This window comes from Neofelis nebulosa, chromosome 11, assembly GCF_028018385.1.
Source record: "Neofelis nebulosa isolate mNeoNeb1 chromosome 11, mNeoNeb1.pri, whole genome shotgun sequence".
In the NCBI taxonomy this organism is placed as follows: domain Eukaryota; kingdom Metazoa; phylum Chordata; class Mammalia; order Carnivora; family Felidae; genus Neofelis; species Neofelis nebulosa.
In genome coordinates, this window is record NC_080792.1 from 17,343,646 (window position 1) to 17,364,028 (window position 20,383).

General features: G+C 42.9%; 1 protein-coding gene and 1 pseudogene across 3 annotated transcripts in view; one reads left to right on the plus strand and one right to left on the minus strand.

The window, feature by feature from the left end:
- The window catches only part of MALT1 (MALT1 paracaspase), a 62,253-nt gene that overhangs the window by 20,513 nt on the left and 21,357 nt on the right, over window positions 1-20,383 (minus strand). Inside the window, exons 4-10 of one of the 3 annotated variants that reach the window (XM_058691947.1) lie at window positions 15,187-15,346; window positions 12,697-12,875; window positions 12,169-12,265; window positions 11,618-11,647; window positions 8,118-8,144; window positions 5,967-5,999; window positions 90-293 (exon numbers count right to left, since the gene is read on the minus strand). In XM_058691947.1, coding sequence (XP_058547930.1) covers window positions 90-293; window positions 5,967-5,999; window positions 8,118-8,144; window positions 11,618-11,647; window positions 12,169-12,265; window positions 12,697-12,875; window positions 15,187-15,346 — 730 coding nt within the window. The remainder of the gene's footprint in view (window positions 1-89; window positions 294-5,966; window positions 6,000-8,117; window positions 8,145-11,617; window positions 11,648-12,168; window positions 12,266-12,696; window positions 12,876-15,186; window positions 15,347-20,383) is intronic. The other 2 variants (XM_058691948.1, XM_058691949.1) reach the window with 2 other exon arrangements.
- LOC131489824 (small ribosomal subunit protein uS17-like) lies at window positions 19,835-20,309 on the plus strand (annotated as a pseudogene).

Here is a 20,383-nt window from a genome sequence, read left to right on the forward strand (position 1 = left end):
AATCGGACCATTTTCTGATTTTTACCGCTTAACCTAACTTGTGCAATGAAGAGTGGCTAATTATAAAAACAAGACTGTAAGTATCTTACCATAAACTCCTTTGTCTAAAAGGAGTAAAAATTCATCCACGGCATTTCGCATCTCATACTCAGTGAGATCCAACAGTGAAACAACTTTGAAATCTAGTTGTCTTAACAAGTTGGTCAACTCGTACACATCCACCAAAGGAGCTTTGAGCTTGGGGTGTTCCCAGTAATTCATATTTCCTATCAAAAGAGCAACCTTGTCCTTTGCTGTTAAAAAAAAAGAGAGAGAGGGGGGATTTAAAGGGAGGATATAAAGATTAAGATTAAAGCAAGACCTATGGAAATGGTAGAATTATAACAAATTGTATGCTTTACGAATTAAGATCTCGTTCTAATTTAATTTCATTTTAGAGGTACTACTCTATGTGGAAAACTCCAGTGAGGAGCACAGGCTGATAGACAACAGAGAGTAGACTTATTCGTGCTCACTCGGGCCAAGGCTATTGATGAACTGCATAGGAAGCCACATACTTGTACTGAGTTACAACAAAAGTAAAGAGTATAATATTCAACTAGCTTTTAGAGCAAATTTAAACAAGCAATGTTAGTAACTGGGTTCCCATCAAATTAGGTTCTGTTTTGCTGACAGCGGAAAAGGCTTAAAAAAAAAAAGCAAAAATAAATACCAAAAAGAGGAACAGGACAAATTCTCATCAGAGCAAGCAAGGGGAAAACCAAAGAGGAGAGAAAGGCAGGGACTTAACAAGAACTGTATCTGAATTTTCTCAGCTGATGTATTGTTTCCTTTTGGTTTCTTAAAAAGGTCATTTGGGTGACCTTAGGGATATGTGAAAACTTTTCGTATGAATATCTTAACAGTTTCTTTTCTGACCTCAGTGCAGAGACTCTGCTCAAAGGTGTACTCTTAGACAAAGAATTTTCCTATTTTCGAGGGGCAAAATGATCCACACCGATGCCTTAAAAAGTACCACCTAGCTTTATCACGTGTGTTGCTTGTCCAAAAACGGCTGTAGAAGGCTGGTCTTCAAAACTATACGTTTGCTAGTCGGGGGCGGGGTCAGCGGTTAAAGAGTTGAGGCTGCGCCATGACAGCAGTAACCTATTACAATGTTTTTCGGGAGGGCTCGTATGTGCAGCACAGGTCATGGCAGAAATGTGACGGAGACACCAGGGGGCAGTGAGGAAGGTGTAACAAGAGCACTTGGCTGAAGAGCCACACTGGGTAGGACCTTGAGCCACCTCCCGACACAGGCCAGGACTTAGGTGACCAACCGCTGTCACTAAGTGCTACTAAGTAGTTTATTTATAAATTATGAATACGACTTCGATGAAACTGAAACAGGCACAAATAATCACATTGCTGACGTGATGTCTGCCATACGGAATAGAATTTCAGATGTTTCAAATCATTAAATTGATCAAAACTCTTTGGTGAAATTTCTTTTCTTTCCATAGAACATTTAAATCTAATGTTAAGTGAGGTCTGGAGAAAAACCAGCACAAACTCCAAGAATGGGACTCTCTTAGAGTGAAAGAAAACCCTACTTTGTGAAAAGCCCCAATACTTTTAGGTCATGGTATCTGTATTTACATTCTTAGAGATTTCTTGCAAATTGCTTATTCTCACGAATACACATATTTTAGAAAAAAAATGAAATGATAAACATTAAAAAAAAATTTTAATGCTTTTTTATTTATTTTGAGACAGAGAGAAAGCGGGGGAAGGGCAGAGAGAGAGAATCCCAAGCAGGCTCGGCACGGTCAGCATGGAGCCCGACGCGGTGCTCTGTCTCACGGACCGTGAGACTGTGACCTGAGCCAAAATCAAGAGTCGGACGCTTAACCGACTGAGCCATCCAGACGCCCCTTAAACATTTCTAATTCAGTAAAAAGTCACTTCAAGTCCTATACAGATGACAATCTCTTCTTTTATTCAAAAGAAAAAGGCCAATTATCAAGACTACTTCATATACAAAGACTTCAGACATAAAGTTTCTATTGAACTGCCTTTAGTTCTAAAAATCATTGAAAAAGCAGAGGACACTCAGGATAGATTCCAACAGGAGGCAGTATAAAACTTAACCTTTCTTGGATCTTTTTTTTTTTTTTTTTTTTTTTAGATTTCTTCTTAAATAAACTAGGTATGTACCCTTACACCAAATTACCCACTCTAGAGCAAGACTGTTACCTGACTAATCCACAGAAAGAAAATTTTCAGTGCTTTTTCCGGGAGCCCAGCAACCCTATCAGAATTCGGACCCATCGATACAGTGACAGACTCAGTGCAATCTACCTCTAAGTGAGGGGAAGTAAGAGAATGTCTGACTTACATCGTCCAGCCCAAATCATGGGTTCCCAAAGTTATTCAGGTAGTAAAGTGCTTGTAAATCACAGAGGTGATTCTGATGAAATATTATGATAATTTAATTCTAATACATGTTTTAGACTACGTTTTATTGGCAAAACACAAGTATAAGGGATGTACCAGAAAAAATCACTGGAGTCTGGGGGAAAAAAGACCAGTTGTCAAACTGAGCTTGTGTTTGCCAATGTCAATTCCTTATTCACTGGTTTTGTTACTTAGAAAGAACAAACCTTGGGGCGCCTGGGTGGCGCAGTCAGTTAAGCGTCCGACTTCAGCCAGGTCACGATCTCGCGGTCCGTGAGTTTGAGCCCTGCATCAGGCTCTGGGCTGATGGCTCGGAGCCTGGAGCCTGTTTCCGATTCTGTGTCTCCCTCTCTCTCTGCCCCTCCCCCGTTCATGCTCTGTCTCTCTCTGTCCCAAAAATAAATAAAAAACGTTGAAAAAAAAATTTTTTTTTAAATAAAAAAAAAAGAAAGAACACCTGGTACAGTTTTCAGAGGGCCAGGGTTCAACAACTTGAGAACTCTGTGGCTTAAAATCTATGTATCAATAGTTGACCACAGCTCTTTAAACAATTTTCCCCAATGATAAGTTTTTAATAGCCAATTCCTAAAATGTCGCAGGGCATTTTCTCGAGTTTAATGGTAATAAAGAGGATGGGTAAGTAAATCTTACCTTGCCCAATCTACTTGTGAATGACAGGTGAACTGGGGTGTATTTGGGATGAGAAGCAGACCGCAGTGGTCAACACAGAGATGACAAAGACCCATTCCGGGAATTGGTCGTAGGAAGGAAAAGGAAAAGCCAGACTTCAGAGATATGACAGAGCAAAGAAGCGGTAAAATGCAAAGCTGGGGAGAGAAGAGTGAGGAATCAAAGACAATTTCAAAATAGCAACTACATAAGCAATTCATGATGGTTTTCAAGTGATAAAAATAAATGGAAGAAATCTTCTGAAGAAAAACATTTACTGTAAGAGCCACCCACAATTTCTTGAACACAAACCATTTATTGGAAAAAGGAAACATAAATGCCAGTTGATTAAACAATAGAATAAAACCACTTCAGAAAGGTATTTTAACTACATGATCCCAGGCATCTTCCAAAGCTTAACGCAACATATTCTTTAAAAAGCGACACAATGTTATAGCATTCGTTCCACATCTAATTATTCTAATAGTGTGTTACTCATCTCATCCAAAATAAATAATATTCAGGAGCCCCTGGAAAGAAACTTGACATAGATTAAGTGCTATTAAAAAAAAAGCAAAACAAAACACAAAACACAAACCTTTGGCTACCAAAAATGGAGTACTAGCCCCAAATCTGACAGAATCTTTTCATCTCCATGTCCCTCAAAATAAAGTCCAAGTTCCTTAGTCCATGCCTACCTTTACAGATGTGGTAGAAGAGAACCTCCGAGCAGCCACCCCATCCTTGCCCTCAGCAAGGCTCCGACCCCCGAATCTGGGCTGCCCTGTGATTCTCTTTGAACAACATAATTTGGCGAGACGATCGCCAGTTCTGGGTCTAAGCCTTAGGGAGTCCGGACGACTCCCGCTTTTGAGACCCAGCCACAATGTAAAGAAATTTAGCAACATGGCAAGACCAAATGGGGAAGGAGGGGAGGAGGACAGAGAAAGGGGGAGACAGTGAAGCAGGCCCGAGGCTGTACAACAGGAAAACGGGGGGCACAAGCACTCTGCCGAGGGGCAGCCACTATTCAGTCATTAGCTACCAGTCAAAAGCTACCACTTTTCAAAAGAACCTAGAAATCTAGATTTTTATATAGTATCTGATTAGCGACAAATGATTCTAATGGTTAAAAAATACTCTATGGGCCCCCTGCTCCCTCCAAAGGTTACCCAGTTTGTGCCGTTTTCTCTGTGGCCTTTGGCAATCTGTTGCGGGCTACCCCTCGGTTTGAATTTCCACCTCTACGCTGATGATGCTCCTGTGTCTCTAATCCTGGCCTTCCCTTACAAGCTCCAGATGCATACATACAACAGGCTGCCACCGGCTGCCGTGTGTCTTCACCTAATGTGATGCAAATGCCTCAGACGGGTTAGGTCTCAAACGGATAGTCACCTATCCCCTGAATCTTGCTTTTCATTCTGTGTCCTCTAACTCAGTGGGTTGTATCGCTGCCCACCTAGTGGTCCAAGCAGGAATCCGAGCAAGCATGGTGACGCCTGTCTACTTTTTATGCCCTACAGCAAGGTGATAAGAACAGCTTACTGATTCTATCGCCTAAAGATCTTTTGAGTCTGCTTTGTCTCCTGCGTTCTCACTGGTACTATCTTAGTTCAGATTCTCGTGATTTCTTATCTAGACTACTGACTACTGCAACGGTCTCTTAACTTTCCTCCTAACCAAAAAAAGAAAAAAAAAAAAAAAGAAAAGAAAAAAACCCCCAAGAACATCACTGCCCTCCAGTTTACTTTCTTTCTTTTTTAAATTTTTTTTAACGTTTACTTATTTTTGAGACAGAGAGAGACAGAGCATGAACAGGGGAGGGGCAGAGAGAGAGGGAGACACAGAATCTGAAACAGGATCCAGGCTCTGAGCTGTCAGCACAGAGCCCGACGCGGGGCTCGAACTCACAGACTGTGAGATCATGACCTGAGCTGAAGTCGGACGCTTAACCAACCAAGCCACCCAGGCGCCCCCTCCAGTTTACTTTCTATGCCCGTACAAGACTGGCCTTTAAGAGAGACAACTCTCAGCCCTCTACCAACAAGTCTCCTTCCAATGGCTCGCGAGACAAACGGGGCTCCTCAAGGTCTGGTGTCTTCCGACCTCTCCCCCCGCTTTCTCTTTGTGCTCTAGGGGACTGTGTGTTGTTGGCTGTCCCCAGAATACAACACACTGGCTCACTGTCTACAACTGTGTGCTTACGAAACTCTGTTCCGTCTGGTGGGTCCTTCTCTCCTTTAAAACGTAAAGCTGCTAGGGGCGCCTGGGTGGCGCAGTCGGTTAAGCGTCCGACTTCGGCCAGGTCACGATCTCGCGGTCCGTGAGTTCGAGCCCCGCGTCAGGCTCTGGGCCGATGGCTCGGAGCCTGGAGCCTGTTTCCGATTCTGTGTCTCCCTCTCTCTCTGCCCCTCCCCCGTTCATGCTCTGTCTCTGTCCCAAAAATAAATAAAAAACGTTGAAAAAAAAATTAAAAAAAAAAAAAAAAAAACGTAAAGCTGCTATCGCAACCTCTCCGCTGCTTCTCCAACCTCCAACCCCACCAAGCGATCATATTAGTATTCATCACTTCTCTGTAACGTGTACAAGTTTCTTGTTTACCTACTTGTTTGTCTGCGTGTTGCCAAAACAAAGAAATCCCCCCAGAGAAGCTGGCTAGGCCCCAGAAACTGGATTCATAATCTCTTTAAGCCCCATGTGCTGTAATTTCTTTTAGCAATATCCAAAATAAAACGTCTGGTCTCGACGTCATTTAAGTATTTGGAACAGCTGCCAAATTAAAATGTCTCGGATCCCTTCGTGATCGCCATAAAAGCGCCGCAAAGTTGTATTTTGGCCAAGCATTTTAAAGCTCTACTCACCCAAAGGCTGATCACCCGTTTGCTCTTCATGGTCTACAAAAAGATAAAAATGCAAGAAAGATAGGATGTTATTGTCGGTGATACAAATATCTGCAGGGTTAAAGATACACGGAACCAATGAGCAGCAGGATCGGCAGCAGCAAAGGACAGAATGTGGTTCCTAACGGCTAACCAGTAATTTTAAGATTTTCAGACTCTTGATAAACATACCTGGATGGGCAGAGTTAGACTCGGGACAGGGGACTATTTTCGGAAATTCAGCACCACGGCTGGGGGTCGTGATCTTTAACCGGCCGCGTAGAAACCAGTCTGAAGACGGCGGGTGGCGGCACCAGGCACCGGCAGAAGCGCCGAACGGTTTCTGAACGTCTGCCGGGTCCTGTTCTGCGTGCTTTAAATGTAACGGATTCAAATAAACCTCAACTCGTCTCGGAGGTGTATCTTTCCACTGTCACATAAATAAGGAATCCGAGCACAGGGAGATGAAGCAGCTGGCTCAAAGGAACTGAGCCAGTCAGCCTCGTTCCATAATCCGCGCTTTCCGCCATCTGTATACCTAGAGCCAAATACCTCCCACGCCCAGGACCACGCGGGAGAAGCCACAGGGAAAGATGGGGCGGAGTCAGCGATGTGTCTACCGCAACACAGGGTAACTCAGTTTGCGTTTTTTAATTTTTATTTATTTATTTATTTATTTATTTATTTTTTAACGTTTTTATTTATTTTTGAGACAGAGAGAGACAGAGCATGAACGGGGGAGGGTCAGAGAAAGAGGGAGACACAGAATCTGAAACAGGCTCCAGGCTCTGAGCTGTCAGCACAGAGCCCGACGCGGGGCTCGAACTCACGGACCGCGAGATCATGACCCGAGCCGAAGTCGGACACTTAACCGACTGAGCCACCCAGGCGCCCCTCTGTTTGCGTTTTTAACAGCATATATAAAACGCCGGAGGCTGTTACAAGTTTTTAAACGTCCTCTTTTTCAAAACCTCACTTTGGGGGGCATCTTTTGATTCTTGAGGAATCAGGATACAATGAAAGAGGGGGCCAGGAAAATCTCCGAGGCTTAGCAGCGGTTTCTCATAAAAGTTTTCCCAAATTAACTTTTCACGATGTTCACTGAACGGTAAGAAATAAGAGGCCAATTTAGGGAAAGGCCTCATTCGGTGTGGGTCTGGAGTCTGAAGCACAGTCCCACGAGACTCCTCAGCAGGACAGCACCCCCGTAAGGGAGGCGACCCGGTCTGTCTAATTTGCATCTGCGTAGGGGGCACAGCCCTGTCACTGCTCACAATGGCAGACGCTGACTAGTCAAATATGGGCACGAAACTAAGCAGGCTAGTTATGGTGCTAAAATAATGAGAAATGACCTGCCGAGAAGTAAGAGGGATCGCTGTAAATATTCAATGATGTAGTTGCCTCCTTCAGCTGTTTGTGTAAGGTTTCATTTCCAGATACTTTCACAGGCTCCATCACTGCCTTTCAGGATTTCAGGCCCATGCTGACGTCCCCTGTCTTGACGTGGTCCTCAGCATTACTATGTGTGTCACCACAGCTAAGGCTTTCCCGTCAGCTTCGCTTGTTCAGACATCTGGTCTGGTCAGAAGTGGCCAGGGTGACGGAAACTTCTGCTGTCAGTCTCTTCATGGTCAACGACCGCCTGTATCTCTGTACAGCACCAGTGATCCTCACGCACACGGCTTTTGCTTCCGAGAAAGACAAGCCACCCGACGAGCTCAGGTGTGTTCTATGATTGAGCAACTCTGAACTAGGTCCCAGGAGTCTGGCAAGTTCGGAAACGTTACCCCCGTCATTCTTTCACAGACCGTTTCTTGCCTTTCAAATTAAAGATCACACGCTTCCCCCTGTAACTGCCTTTTTAGGCCACAGAGTCATGTACACAATGATAAAAATATACATTGATATTTTCTGTGGCTGCAGCATGCTTCTGTCTCTACGGTCTTGTAATCTAGAATATTTTCAATACTTCCGCTTGCATGAAATTATACTTCATAGAAGTACCAATTTCAATCCTCCATTGTATTACTTTAGTAAAGAAAAAAGTTTAGTAGTACCACTGTGGCCAAAGAATATCTACAGTACCTTTAAGTTGTTACGTTCAAGTTAACATTTTACATTTATATTACTCACCAGGGCATCCAAGATTATTTAATTCATCTAAAATGAAGTAAGAGAAAATAGATTAGTTTTAAATAATCAAACTGCCCACGTGGCACAAACAGTCAGACCAATCAAAGAGGTAGGCTTCAAGCTATTCAGGCATGTTCAGTTTAGAACTTTCCAAACACCTTCCAAGAGGAGGCGCGCAAGCAGTGAACACGGAGAAAGGCTGCTGGGGTCAGCGAGGACTTCAAAGTCATGACTGTGCTCCCTGAATGGCAAAAAGCTGAACAGACTCCTTCATGATGTGTTCAGAGTTTTAGCTTAGCTATTCTGGCCTTTGGGACAAAAAAGAGTCAAGGGATAGGTCTGTGGCCTCAACTGTAAACTTCCTGAAACTAAGAAACAATCTCAAATGATTTTTTCTTTTTTAAAAAACTCTTTAAATTTTTTTTTTTTTTCAACGTTTTTTTTAATTTATTTTTGGGACAGAGAGAGACTGAGCATGAACGGGGGAGGGGCAAAGAGAGAGGGAGACACAGAATCGGAAACAGGCTCCAGGCTCCGAGCCATCAGCCCAGAGCCTGACGCGGGGCTCGAACTCACAGACCGCGAGATCGTGACCTGGCTGAAGTCGGACGCTCAACCGACTGCGCCACCCAGGCGCCCCTCTTTTTTAAAAAACTCTTACTTGTCCAACAGTTTGAGGTTTACAGAACTAATGTGAAGAGAGTAAAGAGAGTTCCTGTAAACACGAGTTTCCCTATTTTAACGTCTTGTGTTTAGTAAGGTGTATCTGTCACAACTAACAAACCACTAATATTCTCTCTCTCTCTCTCTCTCTCTCTCTCTCTCTTTTTTTTTTCCAGGACCCCATTCAGGACACCACATTACATTTTCTTTTTTTTTTTTCTTTTTTTTTTTTAATTTTTTTTAACGTTTATTTATTTTTGAGACAGAGAGAGACAGAGCATGAACGGGGGAGGGTCAGAGAGAGGGAGACACAGAATCTGAAACAGGCTCCAGGCTCCGAGCTGTCAGCACAGAGCCCGACGCGGGGCTCGAACTCACGGACCGTGAGATCATGACCTGAGCCGAAGTCGGACGCTTAACCGACTGAGCCACCCAGGCGCCCCCCCACATTACATTTTCTGATGCCCCTCTGGGTTCTTTGTTGTGGCAGTTCCTGAGCCTTTCCTTGATTCGATGGCCTTGACAGTTGTGAAGATTACTGGTGAGGTGCTTTGTAGCACCTCTCTCAGTTTGAATTAGTTGATGCTTTTCTCATGGTTAGACCAATGTAATGTGTTTTGGAGGTACAGTAGTTTCAGAATTATTAACCTGCACTCTCTGCCTAAAGGACAGATAAAATCATCTAAGCAAATACCCATGACATTACAGCCATCTGTTTCTCCTTTGTAAATCTTATGAAGATGCCAATTAACATGAACAATAAACTATAAATGTTACATTGTTCATGTCATGAAGGAACTTATTCTTCTCTGTGGTGTAAAATCAACTAAAGAGTATCATCAATAATCACTGCATCAATTGTACACAGCTCTCTACAATTTCTCTTGCTTCTTCTCTTACAGACGTCATTCATTTCTAGTTACTTGGGTCAGCATCTTGTTCTTCCATCCCCTCTTCGCTTTACGTTTGTAATACATTTAGATTCTTTGGTTACATTCTGCATTCCATCCAGGGATTCCCCCTCCTCTGGCCTCCTACTAAATGGTTTTAAAAACTTGCATGCAAGTATTCACCATTACGATGGGCATACACAATAGTTTCACGGCCCTAGAGAAAATCCTGAGCTTTGGGGCGCCTGGGTGGCTCAGTCGATTAAGTGTCCGACTTTGGCTCAGATCATGATCTCATGTTTTGTGAGTCCAAGCCCCGGGTCGGGCTCTGTGCTGACAGCTCGGAGCCTGGAGCCTGCTTTGGATTCTGCGTCTCCCTCTCTCTCTGCCCTGGACTCATGCTCTGTCTCTCTCTGTCTCTCAAAAATAAATGTTGAAAAAAAAAAAAAAAATCCCAAGCTTCACCTATTCAATCCCCACTTTTGTCCTGATGAAGTATCTTTAACAAAATACATAAAATGAAATAGGTAACATCATATTCTGCAGGCTAAAAAAACCAAAAAAGATACGAAGTGGGACACTGTTAATGGTATGTGTCAATCTGCCAGTTAGAAAACATCTCAACTTTTACGCTCTTTGAGACAGAAAAGGTGGATCTAATTTTTCCATTGGAAATTCCTGAAGTAGTTGCATAGTTGGATCTTCATCTCCAAGCGTGCTGAGAGGATTTGTGTGAAAATCAGAATTTAATAATGTTTGCCATTGTGAAAACCACAGAGAATCATACAGGCACCCCATAGCAGCACCCCAGCAGGACGGTGACTTCCATGCATTGCCCTAAAGCCAAACAGCAGTGCTAGTGTGTATGTTAGTTCTTAGAGATATCCAACGTTAGGAAGGTGGAGAAAATCATGCAACCGGGCAAAAAAGGAGTAAGAGGAGGAGGACGAGTTTGTTAGGATTTCTTCACAGAACTTCTCTCATGTAAGGCCCCTGTGGACAACAGGACTGGGATCCCTTTATGCTAGAGAGTTCTTGGTCAAAAGGATGCTTTAGGACAAGACCAGTAATTACGGCACTTCAATGTGACACCACAGAGAAATGAAAGACAGGAAAATCCAGGAACCAGAAGATTTAACATCATTTTTTTTTTTTTTTTTTTACTTTACCCGCGTGGAGCCCAAGGTTAAGTAAAAGTGTAAAGCAGGAATTGAAAAAATACTTTGCTATCTACAAATCGAATTTCGTGAAACAATGTGATATACTAAGGGAAGGAGGTAACTTAAGTATTCCAATTTACTCATTAGAACTTATACGCAATGCTTCACAGAATTAAAACAACTTAAAAGCTTATGTTGAATTCTTGTCCGGTTCTCTTTATACACTATGACAAAGAGGACACAGTGGATTCATCTATAGACTTGTAGCTTTAAAAATGGATCTTCATTCGTAAAATTGTTTACATTGAAACAAATATCAGATACCGGACAAAACATGTGCTCCACAAGAAACTGCCTGTCCTGAAACTCTCGCGGGAACCTCTCGCGGAAAGCACGTCCGCATCAGAGCAGCACGCAGCCGTGGCTAAAAGGATGGCTGCGATCATCCAAATGGTTATCCATGATAGTACAGCCATCCGTCTCTTTAACAGACTCTATACGTAAAACTTAACATTAAAAATTAACTGCAAGTATTTCCTATTCAGAAGATGTGCAGGAACGCTACGGTAGAAGGTCAACTGGAAATTAGTTACGTGTGTCCACTTGACAGTGTCGCTGGCAATTTACGAACCTTAACACTGAGATACAGTATCGTTCAGCGAAATCTCTTTCTTATAGCTAGTATTTTTTCCATCGCTGCACTCAGCAGGCTAGACAGAGCACTCCACCGCTCCCCAGAGGAACCAGCATGCAGGGTATTCGGGTTCAAACCAAAGGATTACGCTACCTTCAGTGCACTCCACTGCATCTGTTCTTCCTTGTTCCAGAGAAAACAAATGTGAATACAGTGTAATTCATGCTCTCAGGAAGGGCAGCCATCAGGTAAACAGAGAAATAAATATCATACAAATATGTTGGGAAACCAACATGTGCATCGACATCGCCTACTGTGGACGACCTCACTATAAATGCAGTAAGCCTGAACAGAACAACTCCCAAATTACGAACTTCATAATGTGGATTGTTGGTTGGTAATCATTCTTTCCTTTCTAGGTCTGTAGTGCTCCGTTTTAAAAAGGCGTGCTATTGAGACTCTCTGCCCACTTAAATCAAGATTTTGATAACTAAAGTTGTTAAAGAATACTTTTTTCCCCGCAAACGTTTATGATTGTGAAGTAAGTATTCTCTCGCATTTCTGTATAAACAACGTAACTCCTGAGACTTAACACACCATTAAATAGAATGAGGTAGAAAGTAGAATTTCCGGGGCTTACATGTTTCATTTTAAATAATTTGTTTTGTACTCCATTCGTGAGAACACTGAGTAAGACTGCTTACCTATGATGACTTCTACCTTCTTGCTATCTTGACTGTCTCGATCGTTATATACGTGACACCAGTAGGTCCCTTGGTGTTCCAGATCCACATAAGGCACCTATTTTCAATATCAGAACACACACACATTTCCTTTTCAATTTTAATCTAAATTGGCTTGGAGAAAAAGTTATTTTGAAGTCAGGAAAAAAAACCTATAACATCTCAGAGGACTTTAGATAGTCTTACATCATTTCCATTTATGAGGTTAAATATTAGCAGGCAAATATTAGTGACTCTAATAATGGTGAGTTAGGCGCAATACTATCTGACATTTTAGTATAAGCCCTTAGATGTGGGCTAGCGTTATGTTCCCGTACTTTTAAAAATAGAAGAATCAGTTAATATTGAACAACAAGGGACTTGAAAAGAAAACAAGGAAAACGTGAAAACTCCCCAAAGGATATGAATTTTTATGTCTGTCTTAATTTTTAATTATACTATTTATTTTCTATATCAACACACAAAATATGCAAATAACCAACTTCCTACCATGTATAGCTTTTTTGTCTCATGTATTAATGGTGACTCATTTTTGAACCACTGGTAGTGAGGAATAGGGCTTCCAACAGCCACACACTGTAAAAGCAATGTGCTGCCAGGCATCAGCTTTTGGGACCTTGGTTCAACGCAGATTTGCAACTTGGATTCAGAGATGCCATCCAAACTCCCTGAAATTAAAAGAAAAATATCACTGAACATAAATAAAATCTCCAGGACATAATAAAATCTCTTAACAATACTTTTTTCCCTTTAACTGGAAAAAAAAAAAAAAAGTGTTTTCAAGTTAATTTTTTTGTAACCCTTACTAGCCTCTCCCCAAACTCTGTTTCATAAAACTGTGGCACTTCTAGAAACACTAAGAGATGTTCTGTGGATAAAAGGATGCTGTAGAGGGGTGCCGGGGTGGCTCAGCGGGTTAAGCGCCCAACTCTTGGTTTCGGCTCAGGTCATGACCTCACAGTCTGTGAGTTTGAGTCCCGCATCGGGCTCTGTACTGACACTGCGAAGCCTGCTTGGGATTCTCTCTCTGTTCCTCTCTCTCTCTGCCCCTCCCCTGCTCTCTCTCGGTCTCCCTCTCAAAAATAAATAAAAACTTTTTAAAAAACTAGAAAAAACAGGATGCTGTAGACAAGTAAGTTTGGAAAATTCTGGGTTAAATACAGTTACACAGATTTTTTATTGCAGGACTTCTCAGAGCTTTAGTCATTAGTATGCTTTGTGTATTCAAGAAGGGAAAATCGTTCAAGTGGTTTTCACATGTGTTTGGCCACAGAATCTTTTTGGTGGGGGCAAATGACTTATTAACACCTTGAGTGATATTCATATTTCAAACAGAAAGTGCTACATTCTACTGTTTAGCTTATTAAAAGGAGGGGTTTTGTTATCAGCATGGAATAAATATGAATGGACTATCACTAGCATTTTTTCCTGAGGTAGACACTAGAGAGCGTTATTTATTGAACGCTCGTGTTGGTCTAAGGTCCTCGAGGAAGGAGGTCTTACCAGTGTTAACACAGCCCCAAGTCTCTGTCCTGAAAGTTGGTGTCTCACACACGGCAGGTGATCAGTCTTTGCTGAATGAATAGGATTTCATGTACTTAACTTTATTTTTTTTCATTTTTCTAAAACAGTTTAATTCAAGAAAGGTGAAGACTCTGACAAAATCAGGGGGAGGGGCAGAACCCAAAAAAGCACACCGTGGGAGTCTACTGGCTCAGTCACAAACACCGCCATCGAGAAAGATATTTAGGTTTAATACAAATTTGATACAAAGAAAATGTGAAAAAATACCTCTATATGCTAAAAGCAATTAGGCTTCACAAATAAGGCCAGCGAGGCTATTTTATTTTTTTGACACCTTAATTCACCAGTGTTCTTTCTCTTATTTTCTTTTATATTCTCTTTTTAGTTCTTCTCTAATACGGGGAACTGGCTGGAAACTCTACAGTTCACATCCTCTTATCAACAAAGAGAAAGTAAACAGGACGAAAATGTACAAAAGAATGTACTGGGATGATATCATATAATTAATTTTCTCATATACACACATCACCTTTTACTCTGTTCAATGCTTTTTGTTCTACACAACACATACAGCGTAACAGACAGCATGGCCAGCGTCTGGCTTTCCATCACACTGCCTTTGTCTCATGCTTACGTAAGAATGTAAAATCCCACCATGTAAATCATACATACATGCTTCATGCTAGACTCAAATGTCCTCTGCATGCAGAGGATTTCACTTATAAACATATTAAAGTTCATTACATGCACAGAAATATTCAAGAAAGACAAAAATAGTTGTCTTCATCATGACTATTTTTAGACATTGTTTATTCAGGTATAGGAAAAGCTACATTGAGACAGAAGAATGGAAGACAGACTGGTAACAAAGTCTGTTTCCCACCTATTCTTTTGGTCTGGCAAAATGACAAAGAATATGGCTCTTGACTGTGAGTGTGAATAAGAAAAATAACATCTGACGGGCGACTCTTTAGAACAGACTGAGTTTTTAAATCAATACCAGTTACTGGACTAAGTAGATAGATGACAAGGACTAGAAAAACAGTCTGATTGAAACACTTTACTGCAGTGAACGATATGTGCCCTTTCATGTCCACATCGACTCTAGAGCTTTTATTCCACAACACAGTATGTTCAGAGTAATATGAGTGTTTGGGAGAAAAATATACAGTGGAGAAAGAAAGAGAAGGAAATTCCCAGAGGTCAGCACCAGGGCCAGTCTGAGGTTCCAGGTCATCTTAAGGCATCTACATATACGTATATATGCGTATACATGTCAACCTTCACCGAGAAGGAATCAAAGCACAGGAGATAAAATCTTAGCAACTGGTGATCTTCTATTGGTGATAAGTACACATGCGAGCTTCCGGTACTGTTTTTGATGCTATGAAATTAAACATCTGAAATAAAGTAAGGCGATTCCCATTCCAGTATTCAATTTAATTTATCACTTACCCTGGAGGTTTCCTGTTACTTCTGTGACATCACAAACATCCAGCTGTGACCACTGGCTGAATTCAAAGGTGAAATTGTTATTAACTCGACAGACGTAAAAGCCTGCATCTTTTACGTGCACGGTGTTAAAAATTAGTTCGGATGCATTTCCGTTCGGAATCTGTGAAAGAATCAGTAAGAGAATGTAAATGAATGACTCATGAAAACACGCCTTATAAAGTGTGCTGGGCAAAAAATGTGTTGATTTCCTTGGAGCTTTGAAAAGCGTATCTTTTCTCAAGTCCTGAAATATTTTTTACTTAAAAAAAAACAACAACAACCAAGCAACATGTTGAGTAATTGAAGATTAAAGTCTTAGAAATCCACACTCTTTTACAAGTGCACTAACCAGAAAGTTACGCTCTCTCCCATAGTTCTTCCCCAAACAGAAAATCGTCTATTTTGTCATTTGAAACTGTTCAAATCATCAGTATTCAAAGAATCTACAATGGGAAATGTATAAGTAACACAGAAAGTTAGGCCTGGCTATTAATTTCAGTTATGGCCAAATTAGCTGTGAATACACATAAGCAAGTTTTTGTTTGTTTTTTTTTACCTTGAGACCCTATTTTTTCATCTGCAAAATTCCGTAAGAGGACAGACTCCTTAACTACTACACTTCTTTCAGGGTCTGGGCGGAGAAGGGCTACGGAAAGCATGTCGGTGATGAGAAGGATGGCCGTCCAAGGGTCTCCCAAGCTCTCCCCTCAGGCCTTTGGTCACCACATTGAGGTTTCTTTCCCCTTTACTCATTAATCTGTAAGGGCCACCCACCTCCAGCACGTTGCCAAGGAGCTGAGTCGTGTACCTCATTCCATTACGTTAGATTCCTTGCAAGCGTAGTTTAGTAAGTTCATCTCTCTCTCTCTCTGTCCAAACCCCAACCAACTGAATTCGACTCCCACCCCCTCAGAACCTGCACCAGGCCCAGGGCATTTTGCTGAAGATCTGACAGCTGGGATGGCGGGCTGCGCTTGGCACCGGGGCGAGGCTTGGTAGGCAGACTGGCTCAAGCTGAAGACGTCCGGGATGAGCAGACTGCGGAAAGCGGCTTTCCCAGCGACTCCCCTATCTGACTAAAAGCAAAAAATTCCGGGAAATGAGGCTACCGGAAGTTCCTCCTTCAGGGTGACTTTATCCGGGAGGGAGACTAAGAGTAAACCTACCATAAATCCCCTCTCCAGGAAGAGTTTTATGGCCGTGATGATGAAAGACCACTTGCACCCGCATGAAGAAATATTATCACAAACTTTCTTATCTGTTTCTTCTTCTAGAAACCTCTTTGCATTTCCTAGAGAAACCCACTCATTCTTCCCATACGCGTCTTTCTCCCTCCTCCCTTTTCCCTGTCAAGTAAGTATGTAAGCTGCTGGCTTATTCACAGAGCTACTTCCTTTGTAAGTTCCCATAGGAAAAAAACCTTTTTCTCTTGTTAATCTGTACTTCATCAGTTAATTCACAGGCACCCAGAAGCTGAACCTAAGAGGGTAGAGGAAAACCTCTTCCTCTTCTGCCAATCCCAGCCTCTTCCCTTGCTCCTGGCGATTTTCTCCGTGCTTTAGCATCTGTTTCTTTATCGCATCACTCTCAAAAACCTACTCTAGTACTTTGTATCTTAAATAAATAAAAACACCCCCAACAAACCTCCCTTAACCCACATCCCCTCCTCTCAGCAGCACCGAGAATGCGAACTGCCCCTTTCTTCCTACAATACTTTCCCCTTGAGGCTTCGTATCCCTCTCTGCTGGATGTCCTCCCTTCCCTCTTGCAGATTTCTTCTTAGTCCCTTTACTGGGTCCTCTTCCGTAACATCAACTTCCAATGTGTCTCCAGATATCCAAACTGCCCAGCTGATTCATGCAGATGTCTAACAGGCATTTCGAACTTAACACATCTAAAACCACTTCCTTGCTTTTTCTCCCTAAGTCTACTTCTCTCCCAACCTTCAATACCTCAGTATAGAACACGTCCCCAGATGCTTCAGTCACCAATCCAGGGGTGATCCTTGATCTCCCTTCCTTTTTCTTCCATCGGGGCTGGTTAAACTCTGCCTCTAAAGTAACCTGGCCTGGGCGCTTTGCTCCCACTGCACGGCCTCATTCTAGCCACGCTGCCACCATGCCCAGGCCAGCTCGGGCGCCGGCTAACTGGGCCTCTTGCTTCTCTCCAAGCAGGGGCCTTGTGTTTTAAAAACGCAAATCCCATCATGTTACTTCTCCTGCTTAAGACTTTCAGTGCATCTCACTTTATATCACCCTGTTTATTTTCCTCACGGTTCTGAGCTCAAAGAACTCTCTTGTTTGTTCACTGTCTCTCCCCACTGGGGGGGCGGGGGGGGGGGGGCAGGACCCTGCGTGTCAGTGCTTCATCATCATGGCCTGAGATCCTGGCCTGGCATGAAACAGGTGCTCATCAGGTATCTGTTAAATGAACAGCTCGTAAGGGGCTCCTGGGTGGCTGGGTCAGTTAAATGTCTCTTAATTTTGGCTCAGGTCATGATCTCGCTGTTTGTGGGTTCAAGCCCTGCATCGGTCTCTGCGCTGACAGTGTGGATGGAGCCTGCTTGGGATTCTCCCTCTCCCGCTCTCCCTGCTTGTGTGAGCATGCTCTCTTTCTCTCTCAGAATAAAAAAACTCAAATGAATAAAAATAAAAAGGAATAGCTCTTAAAATAGCCTCATGAACATAAGAATGGTTCAACAAGGGGTGCCCGGGAGGCTCAGTTGGTTAAGCGGCTGACTTCGGCTCAGGTCATGATCTCACGGTTCCTGGGTTCAGCCCTGCGTCTGTCCGGCTCTGGGCTGACAGCTCGGAGCCTGGAGCCTGCTTCAGAGTCTGTGTCTCCCTCTTTCTCTGTGCCCCTCTCCTGCTCATGCTCTGTCTCTGTCTCTCAAAAATGAATAAACGTTTTTTTAAAAAAAGATATTTAAAAAAGAATGGTTCAATACAACTCGACTTGTGAGGGCTTTAGAATCTATTATAACTCTTCAAATCTAAGAAGTACTCCCCACCCCCTACATTTTTTTTTTAATTTTTTTTAACGTTTATTTATTTTTGAGACAGAGAGAGACAGAGCATGAACAGGGGAGGAGCAGAGAGAGGGAGACACAGAATCCGAAACAGGCTCCAGGCTCTGAGCTGTCAGCACAGAGCCCGACGTGGGGCTTGAACTCACAAACTGTGAGATCATGACCTGAGCCGAAGTTGGACGCTTAACCGACCAAGCCACCCAGGCGCCCCCACCCCCTACATTTTTACCTTTCTCAAACCAGGGCATATTTTACAAATGATATATGTATATTTTTTAAAGTTTATTTATTTTACAGAGGACAGGGAAGGGACAGAGAGAGAGAGAGAGAGAGAGAGAGAGAGAGGGAGAGGATCCCAAGCAGGCTTTGCGCCGACAGCAGAGAGCCCAATGAGGGGTTTGAACTCACGAATCATGAGATCATGACCCGAGCCGAAGTCAGACGCTTAACCGACTGAGCTACCCAGGCGCCCCTACAAATGATATTCTTAATGTTGTAAGTTTTATGTTGTTTCTCTTTCAGAAGGCATTTATTAAAATAAAAGCAAGTTTGCAATTGAGAAAATGTTAAAAATCACTTTATTTTTATTTTTTATTAAAAATTTTTAAAAAATATTTATTTCTCAGAGAGAGAGAGAAACAGAGCATGAGCAGGGGAGGGGCAGAGAGAGAGGGAGACATAGAATCTGAAGCAGGCTCCAGGCTCTGAGCTGTCAGCATGGAGCCTGACTTGGGGCTCAAACCCAGAAACAGCGAGATCGTGACCTGGGTTGAAGCTGGATGCTCAACTGACTGAGCCAACCAGGTGCCCTGTTAAAAATAACTTTAGTTACCATTTCTTGAAAGCCTAGTGTATGAAACATCCTGTCCATTAAATCCTCATAACCGCGGATGACAGCAATTCACATGACTAATAACTAGTCAGGGTTCCAACAGAGGCCTAACAGCAGAGGCTACACGCGATCTCTCACTACAGTCTGGCTGCTCTAACCTTACTTGTGCGTAAGGGATGGAAATTAAAAATGGTACAAAAACCACAGATTTCTTCTAAGGCACAGAATGATCCCATTAAAGGAAAGATGATAATCTCAAAATGGCTCTTTAACTTAGTTTCGGGTTTGCAAATGTAGACTTTGCACTGAATTCGGAAGAAAGCTTAGTTATTTGACTAGCAGGGTGAAAAGAATATGGAGTTTCAAGGTACAATCTAGGAGGAAAGGGAGTGAGGGGAGGTGGAAAGAGAGGAGAGAGGCCCACTAAAGTGAGACACAGCACGGGCCGGACAGACTGGTGGGAAAAGCCCAGTGGCAGAGAGCTCAAAGAACTTTTAAGGAAAAAAGGATTCCAATACGTGATTTTAAATTCCTTATTGGGTGGTGCAGGGAGACAATATTTCCACAAGAGGAATAAACGTTCCCCTCCACCAGCCTGAATTTTACTTCAGAATCTACCACAATAGCCTAAATCTTTTGATGTAATGGTTACACGGAATGTTTAAAATAACATTCCATTAACCTTCCATGTCACCTTTGAAAGATCTTAATTAAAGATTTCGGCTGCCTTTCTTCGGGCAGCTGGGAAGATGGCGGACCCTCAGGCTGAGTGTGCCCACCCGAAGCAGCCAACCATCTTTCAAAAGAAGAAGGGAAGGTCTTGATGGGAGACACTGGCAAGGAGACGCTCCCACGAAACTATAAAAACATCGGCCTGGGTTTCAAGATGCCCAAGGAGGCCACTGAGGGCCCCTGTATTGACAAGAAATGCCCCTTGAGAGCCGATGTCTCCATCCGAGGGTGGATTCTGCCTGGTGTGGTGACCGGGATGAAGACGCCGAAGACCGCTGTCATCCACCGAGACCTCCTCCGCTGCAGGGGAAAGGACGAGCGCTTCGAGAAACGCCACAAGAACACGCCCGTGCACCTGTCCCCCTGCTTCGGGGATCCGGATGGGCAGCACGGTCACAGTGGGCCAGCGCCGGCCCTCGAGCAAGACCGTGCTTCGATGTGCTCAAAGTCGCGAAGGCTGCTGGCAGCAAGAAGCGATTCCAGAAGTCCTGAGACTAGACATCTGTCCACACCCTCAAAGAAAATAAAGTTATTTTCCAAAAAAAAAAAGAAAGAAAGAAAAAGAA